This window comes from Drosophila navojoa, chromosome 4 (assembly GCF_054131105.1).
Source record: "Drosophila navojoa isolate 15081-1374.11 chromosome 4, UAZ_NAV_1.0, whole genome shotgun sequence".
In the NCBI taxonomy this organism is placed as follows: domain Eukaryota; kingdom Metazoa; phylum Arthropoda; class Insecta; order Diptera; family Drosophilidae; genus Drosophila; species Drosophila navojoa.
This window is the reverse complement of record NC_142892.1, coordinates 26,052,937-26,076,374: the sequence shown is the minus strand read 5'-3', so window position 1 is coordinate 26,076,374 and position 23,438 is coordinate 26,052,937. Positions and strand designations below refer to the sequence as shown.

Genomic DNA, 23,438 nt, shown 5'->3' with positions numbered 1-23,438 from the left:
TCCGTAGTCGGTAACACCCGATCGCAACCTTCTCACTTGTTCTATCTGTGTTTCATAGAAGGGTTCAGGGGAACAACTTATGTCCACCAAATTATATTGAACACTAAGTATGTTTTTAACCTTCTCCACCAATAACTTGTTTCTTTGTTCTGACCAATGCGTATTTAAAAACCCTTTCGCGATTTGCATTGTGCTCATGAATCGCATACAGGATTCGAGCTATCTTTAATACATCTGAAACACAGCACGAGTGAACGTTTATTCCAAAAAACTGTACTACCTTATTTATCTACGCTACTTTTCTCTAAAATTCTTCTTCACTTGTCTCGACGAAAACTTCTTCAAGTTTGCATTTTGTCAAAATTACGATTTTTTAAAAATCGAAACAGCGGGAAACCGGAACAATTCTGTCAGGTCGGGATTTCCGGATATTGTCTCCAAAAGCGGGACATGTCCATTTTCGGTTTTAAAATATACATGTGTAATGCAACTAGGTTGGGTCCATTATTTTCAATTTGATTTCGAATAATTGTTGATACAAAATTATGAATATTATATTATATAAAAAAACAAAAAATTAAACGACATATATTTTTAATTTCTTTTACTAACCTAATTCAACAATTTTTTTATGTCTCTTTCTGAAGTAAAAATTGGAAAACTACTTGGCAATACCTTTCAAAGATTCGATTTACAATCATCAAAACACGAAAGTTTTTACATTATATTAATAGAAAATAGTTTGCATTTCCGTTTATATGTGTTATTCCAAATTACACTTCTTTATATAAATATACTCATTGAACATGGTTGCTATTTCTTATTTACAATATAATACACCAATTTTAATATACACATATGTATATAATGCAATATATAAATATATATTAATATTAATAATATACACGCCCTTTGTGTGTTCTATATATAAATTGCAAAAAAGATTTTTCACTTAAATATTATCTTATTATTAGTTTAATATTACATCAAAAAGTTATTAATCAGTTGAAACATATTTATTAGTTTATGCACACTGGAGTGTTTAATCATTTATAATTGCTTAGTTATAACTAATAATTTCAATTTAATATACATAATACATAAATACCTCATTGTTGCATTATTTATAGTTATTATATCCTATCTCATTAATATAATCTAATTTTATTTTTTTATCGAATTAGGTCTCTTACATTTCGATTAGCTTATTTATCGATTTATCTGGTGCTCCATTTGCCAAAGAATGATATAATTTGCCAATTTGCGTTGCTTATTCTTTGTCTATGTGTTTTTTTTTTTTTGCTCTTTTTACATTTTGTTGAATGTTTGGGGGTATAGCACCTTTGTATCACTTTGCACTTAGCTTTGTTTCGTAGAAGACTGTCTTCCAAAGACGATCTACACTGACCTCTATATTAGTTCACCAATACATGTATATGTATATAAGTAGCACAATATATATATGCATACGTATTATCTAATGTCTTATGCATTAGGAAATTCACGTCCTAAAATTTCATTAAAATGGTTTTAACACCCAACAAATTTTTAACACTATCGTTGTATCTGATGAGCACAACCTTAGAGGAGCTAAACATATTCAACTTCTCGCCGGCACACAGGAGCTGGAGGCACGTTGCCTGTTTCAGAAAATCGTCAATTTTGAACTCTCTCAGCAGTTGCTTCTGATTGCTGGCTAGGCTGTTCCCGTTTGGACAGATCTATTTAAAAAAGGAAGAAAATCAATATATAATTTTTTGCCAATTTATATCTCTCTGTGTGGACTTACCTTATTAAGCAGCGTATCCTTCGACTTAACCTTAAGTAAATTGCACAAATCATTAAGGAGTACCCATTTATCACTGCCCTCATCTTTAAGCAAGTATAGTGGTGGCAAGGGCACATCGGCTTCTTCGAATTTAAAAATATCACCGTTCAATTCATCCGATAACGCGTCTCTGCCGTCGTCATCATCGTATTCGTGATCATCAACAGCTTGTTCGTTACGATCATCCACTGTATCATTACCTTTCATATTAATACTTATATTCAAATTGTCGCCATCTTGCGGTTCCTGTTTGACCTCATGCTTGCCATTTACAATGCTCGATACATTTTGCTCAAAGTTAATATCAATTTTATTCCTATTATTATTGTTGTTATTTGTATCCTCGACGCCCGCACCAGGTTCTAATTTCACTTGCCGTTGCGTTTCTGCAACTTCTGTTTGTTTAACGGTTTTTGCTGATTCTGTAGCTGTTGATGTAATTATTGTTTTCGTTGCAGTCTTTGCATTTATCTCCCCATTCGCATTAGTTGTTTCCTTGCTCTCTCTCCTCTCGCGCAATAATTCATTTATATTTCTGGTTTTACTGTCGGATTTGGGACTTGCTGGATTGTCGTTGTCGCCATGGCTGCGTACCTGCTTAAATATTCCTCTAGGTTGAGCTCTGCTCATATCACATGCTGTATTCGGTACATTATCAAAAATATTAAAACCATTTTCCTTTTCATCTGCAAGCGAGTACAAAATTATATGTTTATTGAACTGTGGTGTATTCAAAATATATGTGAATAATATTTACCAAATATCTCCCAGGGTCCTGGAAATCGCATTGGTTTTATGTCGTCAGCCGCACTTTGTGCATCGCTGAGATGACTGCTCAATACGCCAAACATCAATTTGCTTGATGCTAACATGAGTGGGGTTTGGCCTTTACGATAAAAGAAACATAGATGAATTAAATTATATCTCCTTACAAATAGATAAAATGAAAATGATGATTAAAAGCGTTTTATACCCTGAACCCATTGAAAATGGGATATATGGCGTATATCATGAGCATAGTTCATCAATAAGAAAAGTTATTAAGCAATTAAGTTCAGGGGATCGTAGTCGAGCAGTCTCGACTAGAGCTTTCTTACTTTATATTGGCTTAAATTGGCAATAGATAATGTTAAAATCAATTTTAATAAATATTTAAAAATTGACTGACCGATTATGAAAAAACCCTATATAATTGTGTATATATTGAATAGTAATTTAATAATAAATAATATTTATTACTTCTTTCTTTTCTCATTTACCTGAGTATGTTGCCAGCAACGGATCAGCGCCATAGGATAGTAATAATCGTACCACCTCCTCATGGTCATTCTCTATAGCTCCATGAAGTGGTCGAATACCAGACTGGGCGGCCTCCGAGTGATTGGCACCGAATTGCAACAGAATCCTGGCTATTTCTAACCAACCGTGCGTGCAGGCCTCGTGTAGCGGTGTATAACCAGCATTGTCCTTCTGATCCGGATTCATGCCCATACGATCCAGGCAGTATACAACCACATCGATTAGTCCCTGACGTGCCGCCTTGTGCATTGTGCTCTGACCAACGCCCTTGTTGAGCACCCACTTCTGTATTTCACGGCACACGTCCATTTCGGTCTTCACCGTCATCGGCAGAAAATAGGATGTGCTTCCCGCGATGGTACTATCGGTATCATCCAGACGTTCATCATCGGCTGCCACCGTTTCTGCCGCTGTTGCTGCTGCAGTGTGAATGGGAAAGATATTGGTTGCCGTATGTTCACCGGAAACGGTGTTAATATTATTCGTACTATTGCTGGTACTGGTACTCTGATGGTGATGTGTAGGTCGCTTCTTTTTACGTATATAGTCAAAGCCAGAGCTTCCCTTGCGACGCAAATACTTACGCTTATAGACAATGGGTCGACTGGGCAAATCTGTTTCTGTCTTTAGCTTTGTTTCACCGCTAATGTTGTGCCGGGAAAGCTTGTTATTATTGGCGGTAACAATACGATTCATTTGGTCTAAAAAGTCCTCATATTGCTGATAGCTCAATGCAGAGCATTCCTCGCCGGCCTGATCAGGCTGCGCACACTCTGGAGGTGCTGAGGCTGGCCGCTCCGTGCCCACAAATATTTCGCGTATGATCTCGCGTCGTTGCTGCAATTTGGATTCTGTGCGTGTTTTACTTTGCAGTACCTTTGTATCGAATATGCTAAAGTGACGCTTGCCAAGAGTATGCTCCTCCACACTGGGCTCCGTCGCATCCTGCAAGTGCTCATACAAAGAATTCGAGGCAGAGGTCTGTGAGGTTTCACTATAATTATTAACGCTTGTGGCGCAGTTGCTGAGATTGCTGTTGGTCTGCTGTTGTTGACTGCCATTGCTGGTAACGCGGAGATGCAGTACATCGATAATAGACTTAGGTGTCGCCTTTTGCTGTTGCTGCGATTGCTGCTGAAGTAGTTTAGATCGCGACTTTCGCCCTCTAGTGGGCTTAAAGGAAGCCATATCCTGAGTGAGATACCGGCCACGGTCTAGATCCGGTAAGGACGCCGCTACTTGAGGCAACTTATTCAACTTGTTGATGGAGATCAAGCGTTGTGGTATCTTAAGCGCCAACTTATACCTATATTCCTCCAGAAATAGCTGCTGCTGTGGTGTTGCATTTGTTTGACTGATGTTTGTCTTGTTGCTGGTCGGATGGCCGGGCTTGTGATTGTTCTTTAGCTTACGTCCCGACCGATGGGTCATGTCCATCCGTTCATCTCGTTTGTTTCGCAGACGTGTTATCATAATTTCCTTCTTAGCATCTGGCACCATTTTACGTACATATTTTCGCTTAATTTTTGTCGTCGAGTTCCGTATGATTTTGTCATTTCGCAGCACCTTGCTGTTCGCCAGCTGGAGCTCGAGTTCCTTTTTTCGCTTGGATCGCGTCATAGTGTTAAGTGCTATGCGATTTTTAAAACTGGGTTTTGCTTTGCACTTACTTTGATTGCAAGCGCTGTCTTCCTCAGCATTCGTATTTTCTTCTCCTTCGCCGTCCTCTTCAACAACGTCATCAAGCTGCTCCCGTGGCTCTTCATCCTTACTCTTTCCGCTTTCATCCGAGCTAGTTTTATCGTCAGCATTCCTATCTGGGTTCGGCTTTTGTCTTATTACTCTTCCTCGTTGTGTTTCGATTTGATTTTTTTTACACTTATCACTCGAGTATTGCACTTTAGTTTTCTTAGCCGAATTCTTCGGTTCTTGCCCTCTATTTGGCTTTTGCTCATCATCGCTGCTTGGCTGCTCGCAATGCTTCAATTGCATCTCCTTATCATTTGCTCGACGTGCTTTACTCTTGCGCATAGGAGGTTTCTTTTGCCTGGCAGTCTTACGCTTACGTAGCTCAGTTGAGTCGCTCTCGGAACTGCTGCTGTGACCAGCCGTGGGTGCCAATCGTGCAGCTATTCGCTGCTCCTGCATCAGCCGCTTCTTTTCGCGCTCGGATTTGCTTAGCTTCTTTTGAGAGGCGCCGAACGCATTCCCATTCGTTGTGGTAGTGTTGGTCAGTTGTGTGGTAGTTGTTGCCGTCGATTCGATATCTGCTGCCAGCGGCTGTCTCTTAAGTATCCGCGCCACGGGTAGATCGTCCTCGCTCAGCTCCAGCTTGATCCGGCTGGCTGGGGCAATGCTTTCATTACCCGTTGTGGTTTTTGCGGGCAACGATTTGCTGAGCAGTTGCTTTACGAGATTGTTGCACGTACTACCCCAGTCACAGAGACTGCTGCTGTTGAAGCTTGGCGCGTCGCCATCGTCCACATCTTTCACATCATGTTCCGGAGTGGGCACCGGCTCCAATTTGATTTGAATGTGATTGCTCCCGTTATTGGGTTGTAGTGCAGGTGAGGGTGTGGTAGTATCCACTGGAGCACTGTTGTTGGTTTCAATACTAGTTGGGATATCTTTTGTTGTTATTGGTGTAGTTTTTGTTGAATTAGCTATGGTCAGATCTGGTGTCGTGAACGTAAATCCTTTAAGCTCCGCCTTAGTTCGTATACGTGACTCCGTCTTTGGCACCACCAACTGTTCCTGCTTAGGCTGTGTACAAACAATCACGCGGCTTCTGGAGGGCAGTATAGGGTGTTCTACCCGCTTTGCCAACGGCGCTTGCTCATTGGCAGCTATAACCGACACTGATGTGTTGACAATGCCTTCTATCTGAGGTGTGTCCAAACGCGGCTGTTTGGCTGCTGCTGCTGTGGCTGCTTCTATTGCAGCTGCCGCCGCGGCCGTGGCTTGGTTGTATTCCTGTAGATGACGCTTGCGACCCAAATAGTTCGGGTTGCTGCTGTTGTGGGCACTATTCGTTATCGTGTTCACGGCTGTGCATGTACTAGTTGTGCTGGGACTATGCGCTGGATTTGGCATTGCTTTAACACTTGTCTCAGGGGGCAGTTGGGGTCTCCTCGCAAAAGGATTGGTTTCCAATACGCTGGGCCGCAACTGCTGTGCCGCTTTAATGACCATGGGCGTTGCTTCAACTGAAGGCGATGTATTAGCTGGCGCTTGCCGTATTACTGCTGCTGGCAATGCGGCTGATAGGCTCGACGCTTTCCTGTTGGTGCGCGCAAAATTTGGTGTTATATCAAAACGTGGCAAACCTGTACCTGTGCCTGTGCCTAATGAATCAGTAGGCATGCGCTGATATTCTGTGGAGTCGGCGGTTTGTTTGATCGTTCGCATGGACAAATCCAAAGGTGACTGGGCGGAGGCCAAAGTGGGCTGAGGCGGTGGTTGTGGGTTTAGCTGTGCTGGTGGTTCTTGAATAACTGGAGGCAACGTTGGATGAACAGTAATTGTGACTGGCGACTGGTGGATTCTGGTAAGTACTGTAGGTACTCTGGGTAACCGACTTCCCGGCGTTTCCATATTGAGCGTCTTCTTTATAATTTGAAGATTGAGCTCCTCTTCACTAGTCGTGTTTCGCTTTAACATGTCATTGATTAGCGCTCGATAGTTTGGCTTAGAAGCGGCTGGAGTTTTCTTTGGACCAGGGGGCAGCGACGGAGTTGATTTTAAAGCCGTCGACGACTGACAGCAGATGTCAGGCCCATGTGGATATACTTGCAGCGTGGAGTAATTGGGCGCGGCTGTATGTGTGCTGCTTGACGGAGGCAGGGTATTATTATAGAGCTGCTGGGCTGGCAACGGTGAAGTCACTTGAGCAGCTGCTGGAGATAGCGTACCATGATTATAATAACCCGTATAATTGTTTATGGAGCTGAATGTATTTCGCCTCTGCTCACCAGCCATCGCTGCACCCGTCGTTGTTGGCGTTCCATACTGAGGCATAACTTTATCGTAGTTGGTGGGATAGGCACGTGCCAAAGAAGGCGATGTGTCGCGCGAACTTACGTCTACAGCAACGAGCACTTGCTGCTCCTTGTCTTTGAAAGGACTCGCTGATGGGGCTGTAGACGGACTGTAAGGATTATGGTAAAGTGAAGAACGTGCCAGCGCTGGTGGATCCGGCTCCAATTTGACACATGCGTCGTTGCCCCTGCTACTACTATTTCCTCCACTCACAGCTGACAGACCATAATAACCGGCTGATGGACGTGTAAATGTAGTGCCTCTGCGGGTATAGTCTAAATGGGGTGCAGGTGCAGGAGCAGTTTCTCGCACATATTTTTCAATGGCATTATGCACGGTATTTTGAAAATTTGAAGGCATGTATAGACTCTGATGTTGATGCTGCTGTTGCTGTCGCTGTTGATGTGAAGGCTGTGGAGAAATCACTTTGTGATCAGCGCTGCGCTGCTCTGTTGGTGGCTCGTAATGCTGTGGACACTTGCGCGCATAATTGGGACTGGGCTGCTGATCGCTTGTGCCCAGCAACGCATTACTCGGATTTACCACTTGTTCCAGTAGCTCGTAACGGGCGGTGGATGCATAGTTTACAGCCTTAGCGTAAGGTCCAGCAGTAGAGTATTTACTGTTGTCCTCGTACAAGCGAAAACTGCTCTCGCCTCCATTTATGCTTCCAATGCTGCTATTGCTGCTGCTGATTGCACTAGGTCGTGTGGCCTTTTGAGATTTGCCATATCTTAAACTCGATTGTTGCTGTACTGAATGCAATTTTTGGTGCTGATATTGCTCGTCCTGCAGCCAGTAGGGCCCATTGTATATGGCGCTACTATGCTGTCGTTGCACAGGCACCACTCCGGTTGCCCCGCTCGTCTTGTACTGCCAACCGGGATAAGACGTCGCTTCCGTTGAACTCTTGCCGGCGGTTAAATCTCGGTTGGACGTATAGTATTGTAAATGTGGATCGTCGCCACATGCAGTCGCAGCAATACCTGTTGACGGCATTATCGAAGAAGCTGAAGCTGCTCCATCCCCCGGATTGGTACTGGTTCCACCGCCAGCACCACTACTCGGCGCGCTCAGCAGATAAACGGTGGATCGGGTTCGCTCCGCATCCACTGGCTCTGAGTTATGGTAATTTTTGATTGAGCTAGGGTAGAGTGAGCTGCTACCACCCAATTGGTAATGAGCATGTGGTTGCAGGTGTTGCTGCGGCGGTTCTTGTTGTTGCTGTGGTGTTGCTGCAGGTGGTTGTTGCTGTTGATGGTTCTTATGGTGCGGGGCTATGTAGTTATGCACATGTTGTGAATGCGTAGTTACATGTTGATGGTGGGACTGATTCGTTTGATATTCGTTATGTCTGAGAGAATCCATTGCAGCTGTAATGAAGAACAATATTATTAAATATAAAGCATTAAATAACATCTTCATTATAAATTTGTCCAACTATCCGTATGGATGTATTTTGCTATTACCGGTAGATATAGGTAGGTATATACTCGTATACACCCTCGAATTACCAGGTGTCAAGAAATTCTCAACCTGGCTTCTGGGAATATGCAGTAGAGAATTTGGGTTGGTCTTCGGTCGATAGCCAAACGCCAAAAAGATGTGGCGGATATACAAGCCCCAACCACTAATAATTCGAACAGCATTTTTTGTTTGCAGTGTGCAATGTTCAATACATTATATTGTCAACACTTAAGGGTAATTTCATTTTCTTAACTATAAATCAATTAAGCAGTCGGTCATTACCGACTGCAGAATATTTATTCACACCCCATCAGCAACTCGGTAGCTAAGTTTTGCCCTAATGCTGTAGAAAATTCAGTTGTTCTCAATTTGCCACGCATTTTCCGCTATGCCACGCCCCTAGTGGGCGGACCGGGAAAATTTGTAAGACTTTATAAATTGGAGATACATACGAGTATATGTTCCAAATTTCAGAGTCTAGCTTCAATTGAGCCGAAACAAACTGCGTTCATACGGACAAATGGACAGTCGGACAGACGGACGGACAACAAGACACACATTGCACAAAACCAATATACTCATTTCACTTTCGTGAATGAGTATAAATACAAAAGTAAATAACTAAATCTTAAAATACTCTTTCGATTACGAAATACGAAACTAAAGAAATTATATTTACCTTTCTGACCTACAGTCCAACGAGTTTGGAACGATTTCTAAAAATATTGACGACATTCAGCATCTGCAAGTAGAACATTTTAATACAAAAATACAGTTGACGTATACATACATGAAGGTGCGAAGGAATTAAGCAATTTTAATATTATCGCTCTATTAAATAGACACCCGAAATTCAGATTGAAATTCGGAGCGACTATATTATAATTGTATGAATACAATAAACAACTACCTTTCGATAAGGATTTTAATCGATAATAAAATATCTGAAGCAATTATCGATTTTTAATGATGAACTCGATATACTCCTTTGCCTTCTAAAACAAGTCGTTATCGGAAATGCGATTTTGTTTTGCTCAACGATTTCATTAACTCAATAGACTGGTCCCTTTTATATGAGTCGGCTGATATTAATTTGGCAGTATCGCTTTTTTATACAACCTTAAACTCTATTCTGCATGTGTGCGTCCCTCTCTGCCGTATGTCGCCCTTTTCAAATAAACCGCCTTGGTTCACTAAGACACTTTCGAATGTACAAAATATTAAATATAAATTTTTTAAGAACAGTAAAAAGTCTGGTTCTAGTGTCGACTGGTCTAAGTATTCCATAGCCAAGTCTAATGTTAATCTTTTAAATACTCGTTATGAGAATCATCTTATACGTTGCAAACGTCAGTTTGCTTGAGATCCTAAATACTTTTACTCATTTGTAAACTTAAAGCGCAAGTGTTCTGGTTTGCCGTTTACATTTGTGCTTGGTGCTGAAAAAACTTGTCATGACCAGGAGTCCTCTGATTTATTTGCAGATTTTTTTCAATCCACTTATTCTTCTAGAGGGATCACTAGCAACTCATATCCATATTCACTTCCTGAATATGGGTCCATTTACGCTCCTAAGGTTGCTCCTAAGGCTAGTGCTACCTTTTTGACAGCAGCCATTAGGACGTTGAAATCATCTTTTTCTCCTGGTGCTGATAATATTCCAAGTTGTGTGATTAAAGAGTGCAGTGTGTCTCTTCAGTCACCACTACTAAAATTGCTTAATTTGTTTTTGGAAACCTCTGTGTTTCCTTCAATTTGGAAAAGATCTTTCATTAGATCTGATATTTCAAATTTTACAGGCATTGTAAAATTATCTGATATTCCGAAGTTATTTGAAAAAATTATAACATCGGGCTTGCAACATTTTTGCAAATCAATTATTCAACCGTCTCAACATAGTTTTGTTCAAAATCGATCAACGTCCTCTAATTTACTAGAATTCACTTCGCTTGTCAATGACAGTTTTTCTAAAAAAATGCAAACTGATGTTATTTATACTGACTTCAGTAAAGCATTTGACTCCGTACATCATCAAATACTAATTCTAAAGCTGGAACGTTTGGAATTTTCCCCTAGACTCGTGTCCTGGATTTCATCCTATTTAAAGGGAAGAACGCAAAGAGTCTTGCTGAGAACAGCTATTTCTAAACCCATCTTTGTTTCGTCTGGTGTACCTCAGGGTAGCCATTTGGGTCCATTACTCTTTTCCCTCTTCATAAATGACCTTCCTAGCTGTATCTCTTATTCTAAGATATTTATGTATGCGGATGATGTAAAACTTTGACTTCCATACTCCAGTGCAAATGGTCATATACACCTTCAAGATGATCTTAACGCATTGCAACATTGGCGTGTGGCAAACCAGTTGCACCTAAATTGCTCAAAGTGTACGACAATGACTTTCAGTCGTACAACTCATTATATTTTTGACTATAAAATTAATAACATTTCCTTAAAACGCATTTTCCACAGTCAAAGATCTTGGTGTTTTTTTTCGACTTTAAACTTCATTTTAATCTTCATATTTATACCATCATAAATGAAGCCAAAAGTGTACTTGGCTTTATTAAACGTTGGGCTAAGGAATTTAAAGATCCATATGTTGCAAAGCAATTATTTATTTCGCTTGTGCGTCCCATCTTAGAGTATTGCTCAGTTATTTGGTCTACGCAGCATAAACTGTATCAGGATCGTATCGAATCGGTTTAAAAACAGTTTCTTCTCTTTGCCTTGAGGGATCTTAGCTGGGATAGTAATGTACCGTCTTATCATAGTAGGCTTCAGCTCATTGATCTTCCATCGTTAATCAATCGCAGAATAATTTTAGGTACTGTTTTCCTGCTCAAATTGATTAACGGTGATATTGATTCGTCCTCTTTGTTGATGCGTCTTAATTTTAAGATTCTGTCCCGAAAAACTAGACATTATCGTCCGCTTCATTTACCTGTGTGCACTACGGATTATTCTTTGCATAATGCGTTTTACGTTCTATGTGTTAATTTCAATAAATATTATCACGTATTTTTCTTAGAGCTCTCTGTTCCTAAAATAAAATCTCTTCTATTAAATTATCTTAGGGAAACCACTCGCAATGCTCAGACGTAAGCACTGGTATACAGTTTCGTTGCCAACGTTGTGCAGTGATTTCTCAGTTCCTATCCGATATTCCTTCTATTTTTTTCTTGTTTAACTCATTCCATTTTATTTCTTATGCTCTTTTCCCTATTTTCTGCAATATTTGTACTGATTTCCTTCTTCCTTACTAATACTTTTACGTTAAGATTTATTATAATTTTAATTAGATTAACTATATTTAAGCTCTTGTAATATCTTATTTTAAGTTTTCCATTTTAACACTGTCTTTTCATAATTTCAATAAAATAACTGACCACATTTGGCTGTGAAGTGGGGCATAGCTAGCCGGACTGGCAAGTAAAATACATATACTAATAGTATACCTCCATCGGGTTGGTGATCTTATTGTCATAATGTGTTGTACTTTCTATAGGCTATTTAATTTTAGTTGACTCTAGTTTTGTCAATATCTTTAAATAAATAAAATAAAATATGCGCGTGATATACACGGATCTAAGAACAACATTTCAAAATTTTATTTGTTGAATAACTTCTTTTGTAGAAATACAATCTTAATCAAACTTTTAGAGCGTAATCATATGGTAAAAATGTGTGTACATTCCAAAACAATACTTGAAATACAGATTTCGGGAGAAGGGGCGTTTTATCCATAGTTTGTTGATTACAAAATGTTTGTATTCATCATATATATATAGACAGTAAATCTGAAGTCTTCACGTCTAATAGTATTCAAATGAGGCTCAAGAAACAAAACCCATTTTCGATCATTTTTGATAAAAAAAAAAGTTGTTAGATAAGTTGTCGAAAAAATATGATAAGCTCGTATTGCTTATGGTCTTTACGAGTATGCACACAAATTTTTCTTATCTCTTCTGAGATCTCTGCGTTCATACGGACAGACGGACGAACAGGGATATATCGACTCAGCTCGTCGTGCTGATCAAGAATATATATACATAAAAAAATAAAACCATTATACCCTGATTTTCCATTTTCCATGGGTTCAGGGTATAAAAATGGAGTAAAAATATAAATCAAACTAAAGACACATTTAAGATTTTAGTCCCAAACATGGACACGCAATAATTTAAATTAAATATAATACAAATTTCAAATCATCTATTTTTATACACATACATCATATAATTGTATGTCTAGAAATTAAATTATTCAACACTCAAATTCTCATAATATTGCCCACACAAACGCTGCTTTCTGCGCAGTTATCAGAGCGCGTTTTTATATTATATTATATATGTCTACGGCTTTTGGGGGCGTGCCATAGCGGACCTGAAGATATAGTGATTTTTCAAATTCTGCTATATTTTGGACACTATTGATGGTAGAGACCTCAAATTTTGTATATATACTCGGGCTGACCTTCCAAGACCAAAAAGCTTTGTTGGATATATGTTCGCCCACAGGGGGCGTGGCAAACCGTAAAATTTATATCTCATAAAGTACAAGAGCTAGAAGCTTCGAATTTGGATAGTTAAGTTACTTGTAACCTCCTCTAGAGATTCCCCAAATAATATTGTTACCCCACTTTAGGGGCGTGGCATATCAAAAATACCCTGATTTTTATACCCTGAACCCATTGAAAATGGGAAATCAGGGTATAATGGTTTTGTGTAAAAGTATGTAACGGGCAGAAGGAATCATCGGAGACCCCACAGTATTATTATATATATTCTTGATCAGGACGACGAGCTGAGTGGATATAGCCCTGTCCGTCTGTCTGTATGAGTGCGTCGATCTCAGAAGATACAAAAGCTAGAGAGCTGGAATTTGGTGTGCATACTCGTGTATACCATACGCAGTACGAGTTTGCTTTTTTTTTCGATAACTTGATATCCGATAACTTTTTTATCGAGAATAATCGAAAAATGGACTTTGTTTTTTGAGCCTCATTGGAATACTATTAGACGTGGAGACTTCAGATTTACTGTGTATATACTGTGTATGTTGAATATAAACAGCCCAAGCGCAGTCGCTGCTTACTGCGCAGTTAGCAGAGCGTGTGCGTGTGTATGTATGTGTGCCTAAAAGAAGTGTAGAGTAAGTAGAATATCAGTTTGAAGGCTTCAGGGTATCTCCTAGTCGAGAAGTCTCGACTAGAGTTTTCTTACTTGTAAGAAATAATATTATAATACCCTGAACCCATTGAAAATGGGGAATCAGGGTATAATGGTTTTGTTAAAAGTATGTAACAGGCAGAAGGAGGCGTGGCAGACCTCACAAAGTATATATATTCTTGATCAGGGCGACGAGCTGAGTCGATTTGGCCCTGTCCGTCTGTCTGTCCGTCCGTCCGTCTGTCCGTATGTTTGATCGCGTCGATTTCAGAAGATATAAGAACTAGAGACTTCAACTTTTTTTAAAATGTCCGTATATATCACGCGCATATCGAGTTTATCACTAAAAAACGATAACTCATTCCGATACTTTTTTATCGATAAAAAACCTTATCGAAGATCACTTAAAAAATTATATCTCCTACATCTTTCAAGCTAGAGTCTCCAAATTTAAAATGTATATAAAGATGTATTTTATACAATTTCGGTTTTTGTTAAAATTTACCCCCCACCCCTAAATCCAGCCCCTCACCCTCATCTTTGTAAAAGTCGTATATCAAATACTAGAGACTTGTGCTTCGGTATACACATACATTTTAACATTATGATTACGTCTAGAAAATAAATTATTCCACAAATAAGTTCTCATTATATTGCCAACACTGCAGCGCAACCCAAGCGCAACCGCCTGTATATGCGTGTGTGCGTGTGTTTGTTTGTATGCGTGTGTGTGTGTGCGTGTGTATGTGCGAATTATTATTGAAATATCAGTTACTCGAAGGGTTCAGGGGATCTCGTAGTCGAGCAGTCTCGACTAGAGCTTTCTTACTTGTTTTAATTGCTTTATAAGCTCTGTTAAAAGCAGCTCTATGCCTTCATATTGCCAAACACGCGGCGATTGCAACACGATTGCAAAAATGTTGCTATAATTATTCTCTACCATTACTGGAAACGAGAAGTACACCTATGTAAAGAAGCTGACGAGCTAGATAGTATATAAGACCATGCTCGTTATTAATTTAAGAGTATTTAAATTTAGATTTTTATTTTTGTATATATTAATTTCTTCAAAAATTATAAAATAGGTTTACCAATTTTCGGCCAATGGGCGGAGATACATCCGCCATAGCTGATGATCTTGGGTGGTCGACGCGGATCTACATACGAAATTTCAGCTTTCTAGGTTTTCAACTAACATGATTTCTGGCATATCGGAAAATGCATTTTTCGATTTGCCACGCCCCTAGTGTACGGATCCGTAAAATTCTAACACTTTATAAATCGGAGTATACATGAGTATATGTTCCAAATTTAAATTTCATTCCTTGAATGAGTATAAAACAAGTGGCAGCCTTGGTCGACGTCCATACATACATATATACCTACAGCATACATACTGACCTTATGCAAATTTAAATGCAGCGAGCCAACTTTTGAAAGTCCTTGAAAATTTAGTTCGTTTCAAATCTCTGACTGAATTATCGCCCCGGTCTTTGCTTGGGTCCTGCAGCCAAGCCCACTAAAAGGTATTACTCTTGCTGCTATAGTGCGTCTATGTGTGACGTTAGCATTCGGCTAGATTAAAGATTTATAAAAGACTTGAACTTTATATCACATATTATTATTATTGTTATTATTTTATCATTGCTTTTCACTTTGTTGTTTAGCCATTTCTCGCACAGTTCACAGGCTACTCACACATGTACACATTTGCTTGTTCCACACATACACACGACGTTAATAATGCACGTACAAATCTCTCGCAAAGCAACTTTTTAGTTATAGCTCCTCTCTGTTTGTTGTTTCTTCCAACATTAAATTATCCATATACATATACACACGTAATCATGTGTATGTGCCTTTGAAAACCAGTATTTGTTACCTTCTTTCACTTATTTCTTGAAACTGTTGAATAACGGTTTTCGATTCGTAATTCGTGTGTCTTTTTTGTTGCTTTATAAAATTTCACTTTGCTTTCTAGTGATGCGATGCCTTTGTTGTTATTGTTGCACACATCGTTCTTTTACAGGCGCACTTACTGTGCAAATGACAGGGAGAATTTATTTGTATTAGTAGCTTAGTGTCTTCAAGTGAAATGTTTGCCCTGATATACTCTTCCTACAGCGTCAGGATCGACGCAGCAGAGCTTCAGAGCTCATTCTTATTTGTTTATTTTCATATAATAATATAAAACTGGGTGAGAGAGATTAGTGAAATACACACAATTGATTCAATTATTTTCTCAATTCATACATATTTCGCATGCATCTATTAGGCCATCAGCGAGCCAGCCTCCGAAATATTTCTTCATCGGCTGAAAGCATTTTTATTCACTTTTATTTTATAATTGACGACGCAAATATTCAAAAAGTTCGTTTCGTTTTTCTTAGCCTACACAAGTCGACAGTGGACACGAAAATCTGCAGACATTGGTAATGAGTTCATCCCGTTATAAGCTGAAGTCAAAGTCGGCGACACTGTGCAGCGGACAACGATATTTCGTCGGCAAAATACCTTATTTCTATACTTAAAGCCAGACCGCAGATGCGTCTTGCAAACAGAACAAAGATAATTTTACAATTCGTCTTGTCGATATGAACGCAACCAAAAATACACACGTACATATGCATATGTTTCTTACATATACATATATGTATGTTTATATTTACACATTTACACATTATATACAATATATACACACATATAAGCAACATTTTTGTTGTTTTCGCAAATACGCACATTGCGTTTGAATGTCAAAAATACAATTTTTTTAAGACACATGATTTAAATCACTTACACGCACACCGGCACACACACACACACACACACACACACACACACACACACACACACACACACACACACACACACACACACACACACACACACAAATAAGCTGACACAATTACAAAATTGTCGGCCGCTGAGTTTTCTACTTTTTTCTACTTCTTTTTTGTATTTTACACGCACACACACTCGCAGTTTTATTATAATACACTTCAATACACATACACATTTTCTTGTTGTTGTTGTGTTGTTGCTTGCTTTGCTGTTTTTTGTTGTTGTTGGCCTACTTTGTGTGTGGGGAATTTTGTTTTAGCGTTTTTGTTGCTCAGCTTCTCCTTTTGCAACAAAAAAACGTAGAGGAAAGACGCACTGAGACTTCTTTTGCTGCTACGTCGTTGTTGAAAATTTTCACACGCGCTGTTTTTTATTAGTATTTTTACGTAAAACGATACTTTTCAAAAGTGCCATTGAATTTTTATTGGAACTGCACTTACATTTTATGCTTATAATTTATGCTAATGTGTAGCACTATATTTATTATGTGTATGTACATAAAAATATATACATATAATCGCTTTTGCTTTATATACTATGCACGTACATATTTGAGATTTTTATAAAAAGAAATCACTACTACTTCAAAAATCGAGAGAGACGAAGGCTAACGAACGTACGAAGAATGAATAACTGAGAAAGTGACTAAAAATATGAAGGGCTGCCAATCTTCCCATTAAGTGTAAGCTGCCAGCCTACGCAAAAGCAATGCAACAAAGAAAATAATCGTCAAAGTATCGATAGTAAAGTGTATCGGTACCCACCACAAAAGGTAACATGAATTCAAATAACGTTTCTGTTACGCTCCATGGAAACACTGACCATGTTCTCTGGTCAGTGATGGAAATAAGGCATACATTGAATTGAATCACTGACCAGGGAACACATAGACTAGACATGTAGAACAAACTTTTCTCTTTTGTATTCTCTGGTCAGTGATATCACTATGTGTTCTCTGGTTAGTGTTAGTGGTGATATCAGAGAGTCGTTTTTAAATTTGTGCGCGCTTCGAATGTACACAAGATTTACATTTAAGATTTTAATGGTAAAGTTATACGGCCACACAGAACACTGTAAATGACAAACCGTCTATAAAAGCAATGAACACTGAGTTCTACGTGTTTTAGTTAACAAAATTAGCCGCACATCAGAATCAACGCGAGAAATATTTAAGTGATTAAAGTATACTCCAAATTTTTGGTTATTAAAAGTAAATAAAGAGGCAAATCAAAATGTCTACACGAGATGCTGCTTCAAATCAATTGATTGATTATAAGAACTGCCAAAAGGTAAGTTAGTAAATAAAAAGCGTCTCCGAAAATAAACACTAGAGAAAAATATACATAATAACTTGTGTACTACACTTTCTGTCCTACTGCGAAGTTTACAGTCGATTGTACTCGCAGAGCCAAAGTTCAAATATATGCATTGTTGTTTTGTTCGTGCCCAATGCGCGGTTCTCATCTCCTTATATCGTATCTCTCGTCTCAGTTTCTCTTTTACTCTATCACTCCTCTCTTTCTTAAGCAGCGACATATTGCATATATGTACATATGTATGTACACATGGGTGTGTTTTAAAATCATGCAATATTGCATACACCTTTAATTGTATATTTTGCTTCATATTTAAATATAAATAATAAATTGTTTTTTTATTGTGACCGTGTAAAGACCTCTGTGCATCTTCAGAGTAAAAAGAATTTAATCTTATTTTAACCATAACTTCTTCATGATATATAAATCCATAATTAATCTTATCGCTTATTGTTTGATAACGCTTATCAGCAGCTATATATGTATATAAATAAATAAATATATATGTATATGCTATATCTGTGTGCTCCAATCGTACCTAATCCAAAGGCCAGGAATATAATATAGTTATATGTATGTATATATATTTCAAATTTAGAAAATACATTTTATAATCGCTATATCGTCAAAAATATTTGAACGTAATTTGTAGGATCTACTTTTGCATAAAGCAACTCGATTACCTTAGCGTCCTATTTTCAATACGCAATTTAGATTTGAGGCGATAATGCAGATATGAATATATGCATATATACATATCTTTCTAAAGCAGAAATTCCATCATTTAATTGAATTGAAACCGCGGAATTTTCAGTTTTATGCTTGAATGCTCTTGACCTCACATGGGAATACAAATATTATTTAAAGCCATACTTTTAAATGCTTTTCCAAACTGCATTTTTAAACGGGCCTTCGAGCAGTTGCAACCAGCAAGGTTTTCACTTCGATATTGCATAAAACTGGTTGCTATCATTTGAAAGTGGCATGCAGTGAAGGAGAAACAGAGATAGAGACCATTTACAAAGACGTTGAACCCGATCAAACTAGTTCGATACAAATTAGAGGAATTGAAGGTCTGCCTTATTGCAAATAAACAAACAAATTAAAACAATTAGCTGCAGCATTTGGTTATGCAATCCATTTGCCACTCGGTTTCAACCACATACATATGTGAGAATATGTTTCGAAATTTCGCATTGAAAGCTTTAGACCCACAAATATGTTCGTGTTGTTGCTGTTTTTGACTGACTTTATGGAGACTGGCGAGAAACTGCATTTTGTCATGCGTTATTCAAATACGTCTATTTATACGCTGACTGAAACAAACACTTTGTTTTAACTTTGTTTACGGGAATGCCTGATATTGTTTATATAAATTTATATATTGCAATGCTTCTGAGTAGCTTTAACCATTTTTGATACATGCAAACAAATTTTCTGTAAATTAATTTTTTTTGTTCTTTTTTTTTTTTAAGTTATAGTAACGTCAATTATAACTTTAAGTCTTTATGTTTTTGTACTATCGGTCGATAGTCTTATCATCAATTTGCTCTTTAGACACGCACACACAACGAACCCCCTATTGTCTGCTACTTATTATCTTTCAAATAGCGCCCTCCCAAGCGGCCCCTCATTAATTTATTTCAGACTCAAAGTGCAAGCGCTTTCGATTGCAAATCAACAGTACAAAATAGAAAATAGTGCTATGGCATACGTATATACTCTATATGCCAGTTATTGAAGAGCTGGTGCACATTATCTTATTAGTTTCAGCAACTAATGGTGAGCTGGCGAAAAATGTTTTCTATTTAGACCCCCAATGTCTTTATATTTTCGTTGTGTCGATAGTCATATGTCCCCTTATAGCTGTTTCTTTGCGAGCGATAAGACGTGATAATATACTTAATTTAGTACTCTCTGGGTTTAAAATTCAAAGTCCGTAGATAAAGTATTCATAGTAAAAATCTAAATTATATTCGCTAAATTTTAAGAAAAATAGAAATTGTATTAAATGCATCTAAATATATATTTTCATTTTCGAGAATCTAGCCTTAAATAGAGCTCGATATGAGCGCTATATATACGGACATTTAAAAAAATTTGAAGTCTCTAGGTCTTATATCTTCTGAGATTGACGCCAAATCGACTCAGCTCGTCGCCCTGATCAAGAAAATATATACTTTGTGGGATATGCCACGCCTCCTTCTGCCTCTAACATATATTTCAACAAAACCATTATATCCTAATTTTCCATTTTCAATGGATTCAGGGTATACAAATAATTGAGCAACACCTCACTTATTTCACTTAATTTGAACTGAACTTAATCAGTTCGGTAATTTTCATTATTACTCAACGCTGAATCTTTTAGACACCATTAGTAAACAGACAATGTGCGCTACGTGTAGAATAACTGATAAACTATTCCGGGGAGCGGCAACTGCTGCACCCTAGTTCAGAACAAAGTATCATACATTATAAGCATTTGCTAATATATTCCTGTGTAGAGTACGCTTTTCTATATGCGGTGCATTGCTAGATCAGCTGACTGTTAAATGCGATGCACACGCTCTAAGCAAATAACATCTAGATAAAATTGAAAAAATTAGGTAATCTACATATATTAAGAACCAAAACAAATCGAGAAAGACGTTTTATATGTTTATTTAAAATAGAAATCTTGAAATAATGTTTTGTTTTATTGGTAGGAATCCGCAGGCGTAGTTACTACTGGCAGTGGCGCACCCATTGGAATTAAGGACGCAACGCAAACGGTTGGTCCTCGCGGTCCGATCCTGTTACAGGATGTAAATTTCCTAGACGAAATGGCTCACTTTGATCGCGAACGCATACCTGAGCGTGTGGTTCATGCGAAGGGCGGCGGTGCGTTTGGTTACTTTGAGGTTACTCACGACATCACTAAGTATTGCGCTGCCAAAATGTTTGAGAAGGTCAAGAAGCGTACCCCTGTAGCCGTTCGTTTCTCAACGGTGGGCGGCGAAAGCGGCTCGGCGGATACGGTACGGGATCCTCGAGGATTTGCTGTTAAGTTTTATACGGATGATGGCATATGGGATCTAGTGGGCAACAATACGCCTATTTTCTTTATCCGCGATCCTATACTGTTTCCCAGTTTCATACATACCCAGAAGCGGAACCCGCAGACGCACTTGAAAGATGCCGATATGTTTTGGGACTTCTTGACCCTGCGCCCTGAATCCACCCACCAGGTTTCGTTCCTGTTTAGTGACCGTGGAACACCTGACGGATTTTGTCATATGAATGGCTATGGATCGCACACCTTTAAGTTGGTCAATGCCAAGGGTGAGCCTGTTTACGCGAAATTCCACTTCAAGACAGATCAGGGCATTAAGAACTTGGACGTGAAGACCGCATCTGATCTAGCGTCGAGTGACCCAGACTATAGCATACGTGATTTGTACAACCGCATCAAGACCTGCAAATTTCCCAGTTGGACATTTTATATTCAGGTGATGACCTTCGAGGAGGCCAAGAAGTTCAAGTACAATCCGTTTGATGTGACCAAGGTTTGGTCCCACAAGGAGTACCCATTGATACCAGTGGGAAAAATGGTGCTAGATCGCAATCCAAAGAACTACTTTGCCGAGGTGGAGCAAATAGCGTTTAGCCCCGCGCATTTGGTGCCTGGGATTGAGCCATCTCCGGATAAGATGTTACAGGGCCGTCTATTCTCTTACTCCGATACACATCGTCATCGCTTGGGACCTAACTATTTGCAGATACCAGTCAACTGTCCATATCGCGTTAAGGTCAATAATTATCAACGGGATGGCCTCATGAATGCCACCGACAATCAGGATGGAGCTCCCAACTATTTCCCAAATTCGTTTAACGGTCCGCAGGAATGCCCACGGGCTCGTGCCTTATCTACTTGTTGCCCGGTGACCGGTGATGTTTATCGCTACAGCAGCGGCGACACGGAGGATAATTATGGTCAGGTCACCGACTTCTGGGTGCATGTCCTCGACAATTGTGCTAAGAAACGTTTAGTGCAGAACATAGCCGACAATTTGAGCAACGCTAGTCAGTTCTTGCAAGAGCGTGCGGTTAAGAACTTTACCCTGGTGCATGCCGATTTCGGACGCATGCTTACCGAAGCTCTAAATCTAATCAAGACCTCGAAGTTCTAGATGATTGGCTTAATTTGCACATGGGTCAGCGTTTTGCTTTTTAAATAAAGCTTTTTAATGATCCAACATTCAGTTCTTTGGTTGCGGATATATTTGTTTGGTTCTCAATAATATTTACCCCTCCTCACTCGTGTGTCTTGTTTTAATATGGTAAAAATTAGCAATAAGGAAAAATTTATATTTGTAATAAAACTAATATTTTGATGAAAATCAGGAACAATGTGTTCTCTATATTAACTGTAGAACAGGAAGCAAATAAATAACCAGGAAACACACCCACCTTCTTGTTTGCCTTAAAGGGAGTTTCTTTGTATTCTCGAACTCAATCTTTCAAGAAAAAAAAAAAGAAACACTTAAACCTTACAAATCCGCAAAATGCACTGGCTACTTGGCAGAGAGTCGTAGTTCAGCGTGAAGAACAAACGATTACTTTATAAACCCATTTTGAAACTAGTCTAGACCTACGGCATTCAATCATGGCGAACGGACTCGCTTTTCAATATTAAAATACTTCAACGATTTCAAAACATATTCCTGTGCCGTTCTGTGGATGTTCCCCCATTCGTCAAGAAATCGATCCATCACAGATACCCCGTTACTCCTTACGCAGAAGATGAAGTACACAGACTCAGCGGATGGTACCACCAGAAGCTAGATCATGTAAATCAGCTAGCAATCTATCTGGCAGCATAGAAGGTCTAAGAGCGCAGTCCATTAACCCAAAATGTAAGCACATATAACTGTCAACCACTCTATTATATAAACAAGTAAGAAAGCTCTAGTCGAGACTGCTCGACTACGAGATCCCCTTAACCCGTCGAGCAACTGATATTTCAATAATAATTCGCACATACACACGCGCGCACACACACACACACACACGCACGCATACAAACAAACACACGCACACACACACACACACGCATATACAGGCGTTTGCGCTTTGGTTGCGCTGCAGTGTTGGCAGTGTTGCAGTGTTGAATAATTTAATTTCTAGACGTACGATCGTAATGAAACTTTCAGAACGTAATCATAATGTGTAAATGTATGTGTATACCGAAGCTCAAGTCTCTAGTATTTGATATACGACTAATTTTAACTAAAACCGAAATTGTATAAAATACGTCTTAATATATATTTCAAATTTGGACACACTAGCTATAATGATGTAGGAGATATAATTTTTTAACTGACTTTCGATAAGGTTTTTTATCGATAAAAAATATCGGAATGAGTTATCGTTTTTTAGTGATAAGCTCGATATGCGCGCGATATATACGGACATTTAAAAAAAAAGTTGAAGTCT

At 38.7% G+C, this 23,438-nt stretch overlaps 2 protein-coding genes and 1 long non-coding RNA gene across 3 annotated transcripts in view; 1 reads left to right on the top strand and 2 right to left on the bottom strand.

Moving 5' to 3' along the window:
- LOC149091566 (uncharacterized) overlaps positions 1 to 22,984 on the bottom strand; it is an 87,713-nt gene extending 64,729 nt beyond the window's left edge. The window contains exon 1 of the long non-coding RNA XR_016196875.1: positions 22,881 to 22,984. This is a non-coding gene — a long non-coding RNA (uncharacterized LOC149091566). The remainder of the gene's footprint in view (positions 1 to 22,880) is intronic.
- LOC108650581 (uncharacterized) lies at positions 686 to 15,349 on the bottom strand. The gene is made up of 6 exons (XM_089260431.1): positions 15,205 to 15,349; positions 9,312 to 9,374; positions 3,088 to 8,538; positions 2,586 to 2,714; positions 1,790 to 2,514; positions 686 to 1,721 (listed from the first exon to the last, which is right to left on the bottom strand). Exons 3-6 carry the CDS (start codon positions 8,531 to 8,533, stop codon positions 1,509 to 1,511), a joined length of 6,513 nt encoding a protein of 2,170 aa, XP_089116557.1. The 5' UTR covers positions 8,534 to 8,538; positions 9,312 to 9,374; positions 15,205 to 15,349; the 3' UTR covers positions 686 to 1,508.
- On the top strand, positions 17,635 to 22,342 carry Cat (Catalase). Its single transcript, XM_018099737.3, has 2 exons — positions 17,635 to 17,933; positions 20,669 to 22,342. The coding sequence occupies exons 1-2, from the start codon at positions 17,877 to 17,879 to the stop codon at positions 22,130 to 22,132; spliced, it is 1,521 nt and encodes a 506-aa protein (XP_017955226.1). The 5' UTR covers positions 17,635 to 17,876; the 3' UTR covers positions 22,133 to 22,342.
- Positions 22,985 to 23,438: the final 454 nt, after the last annotated feature.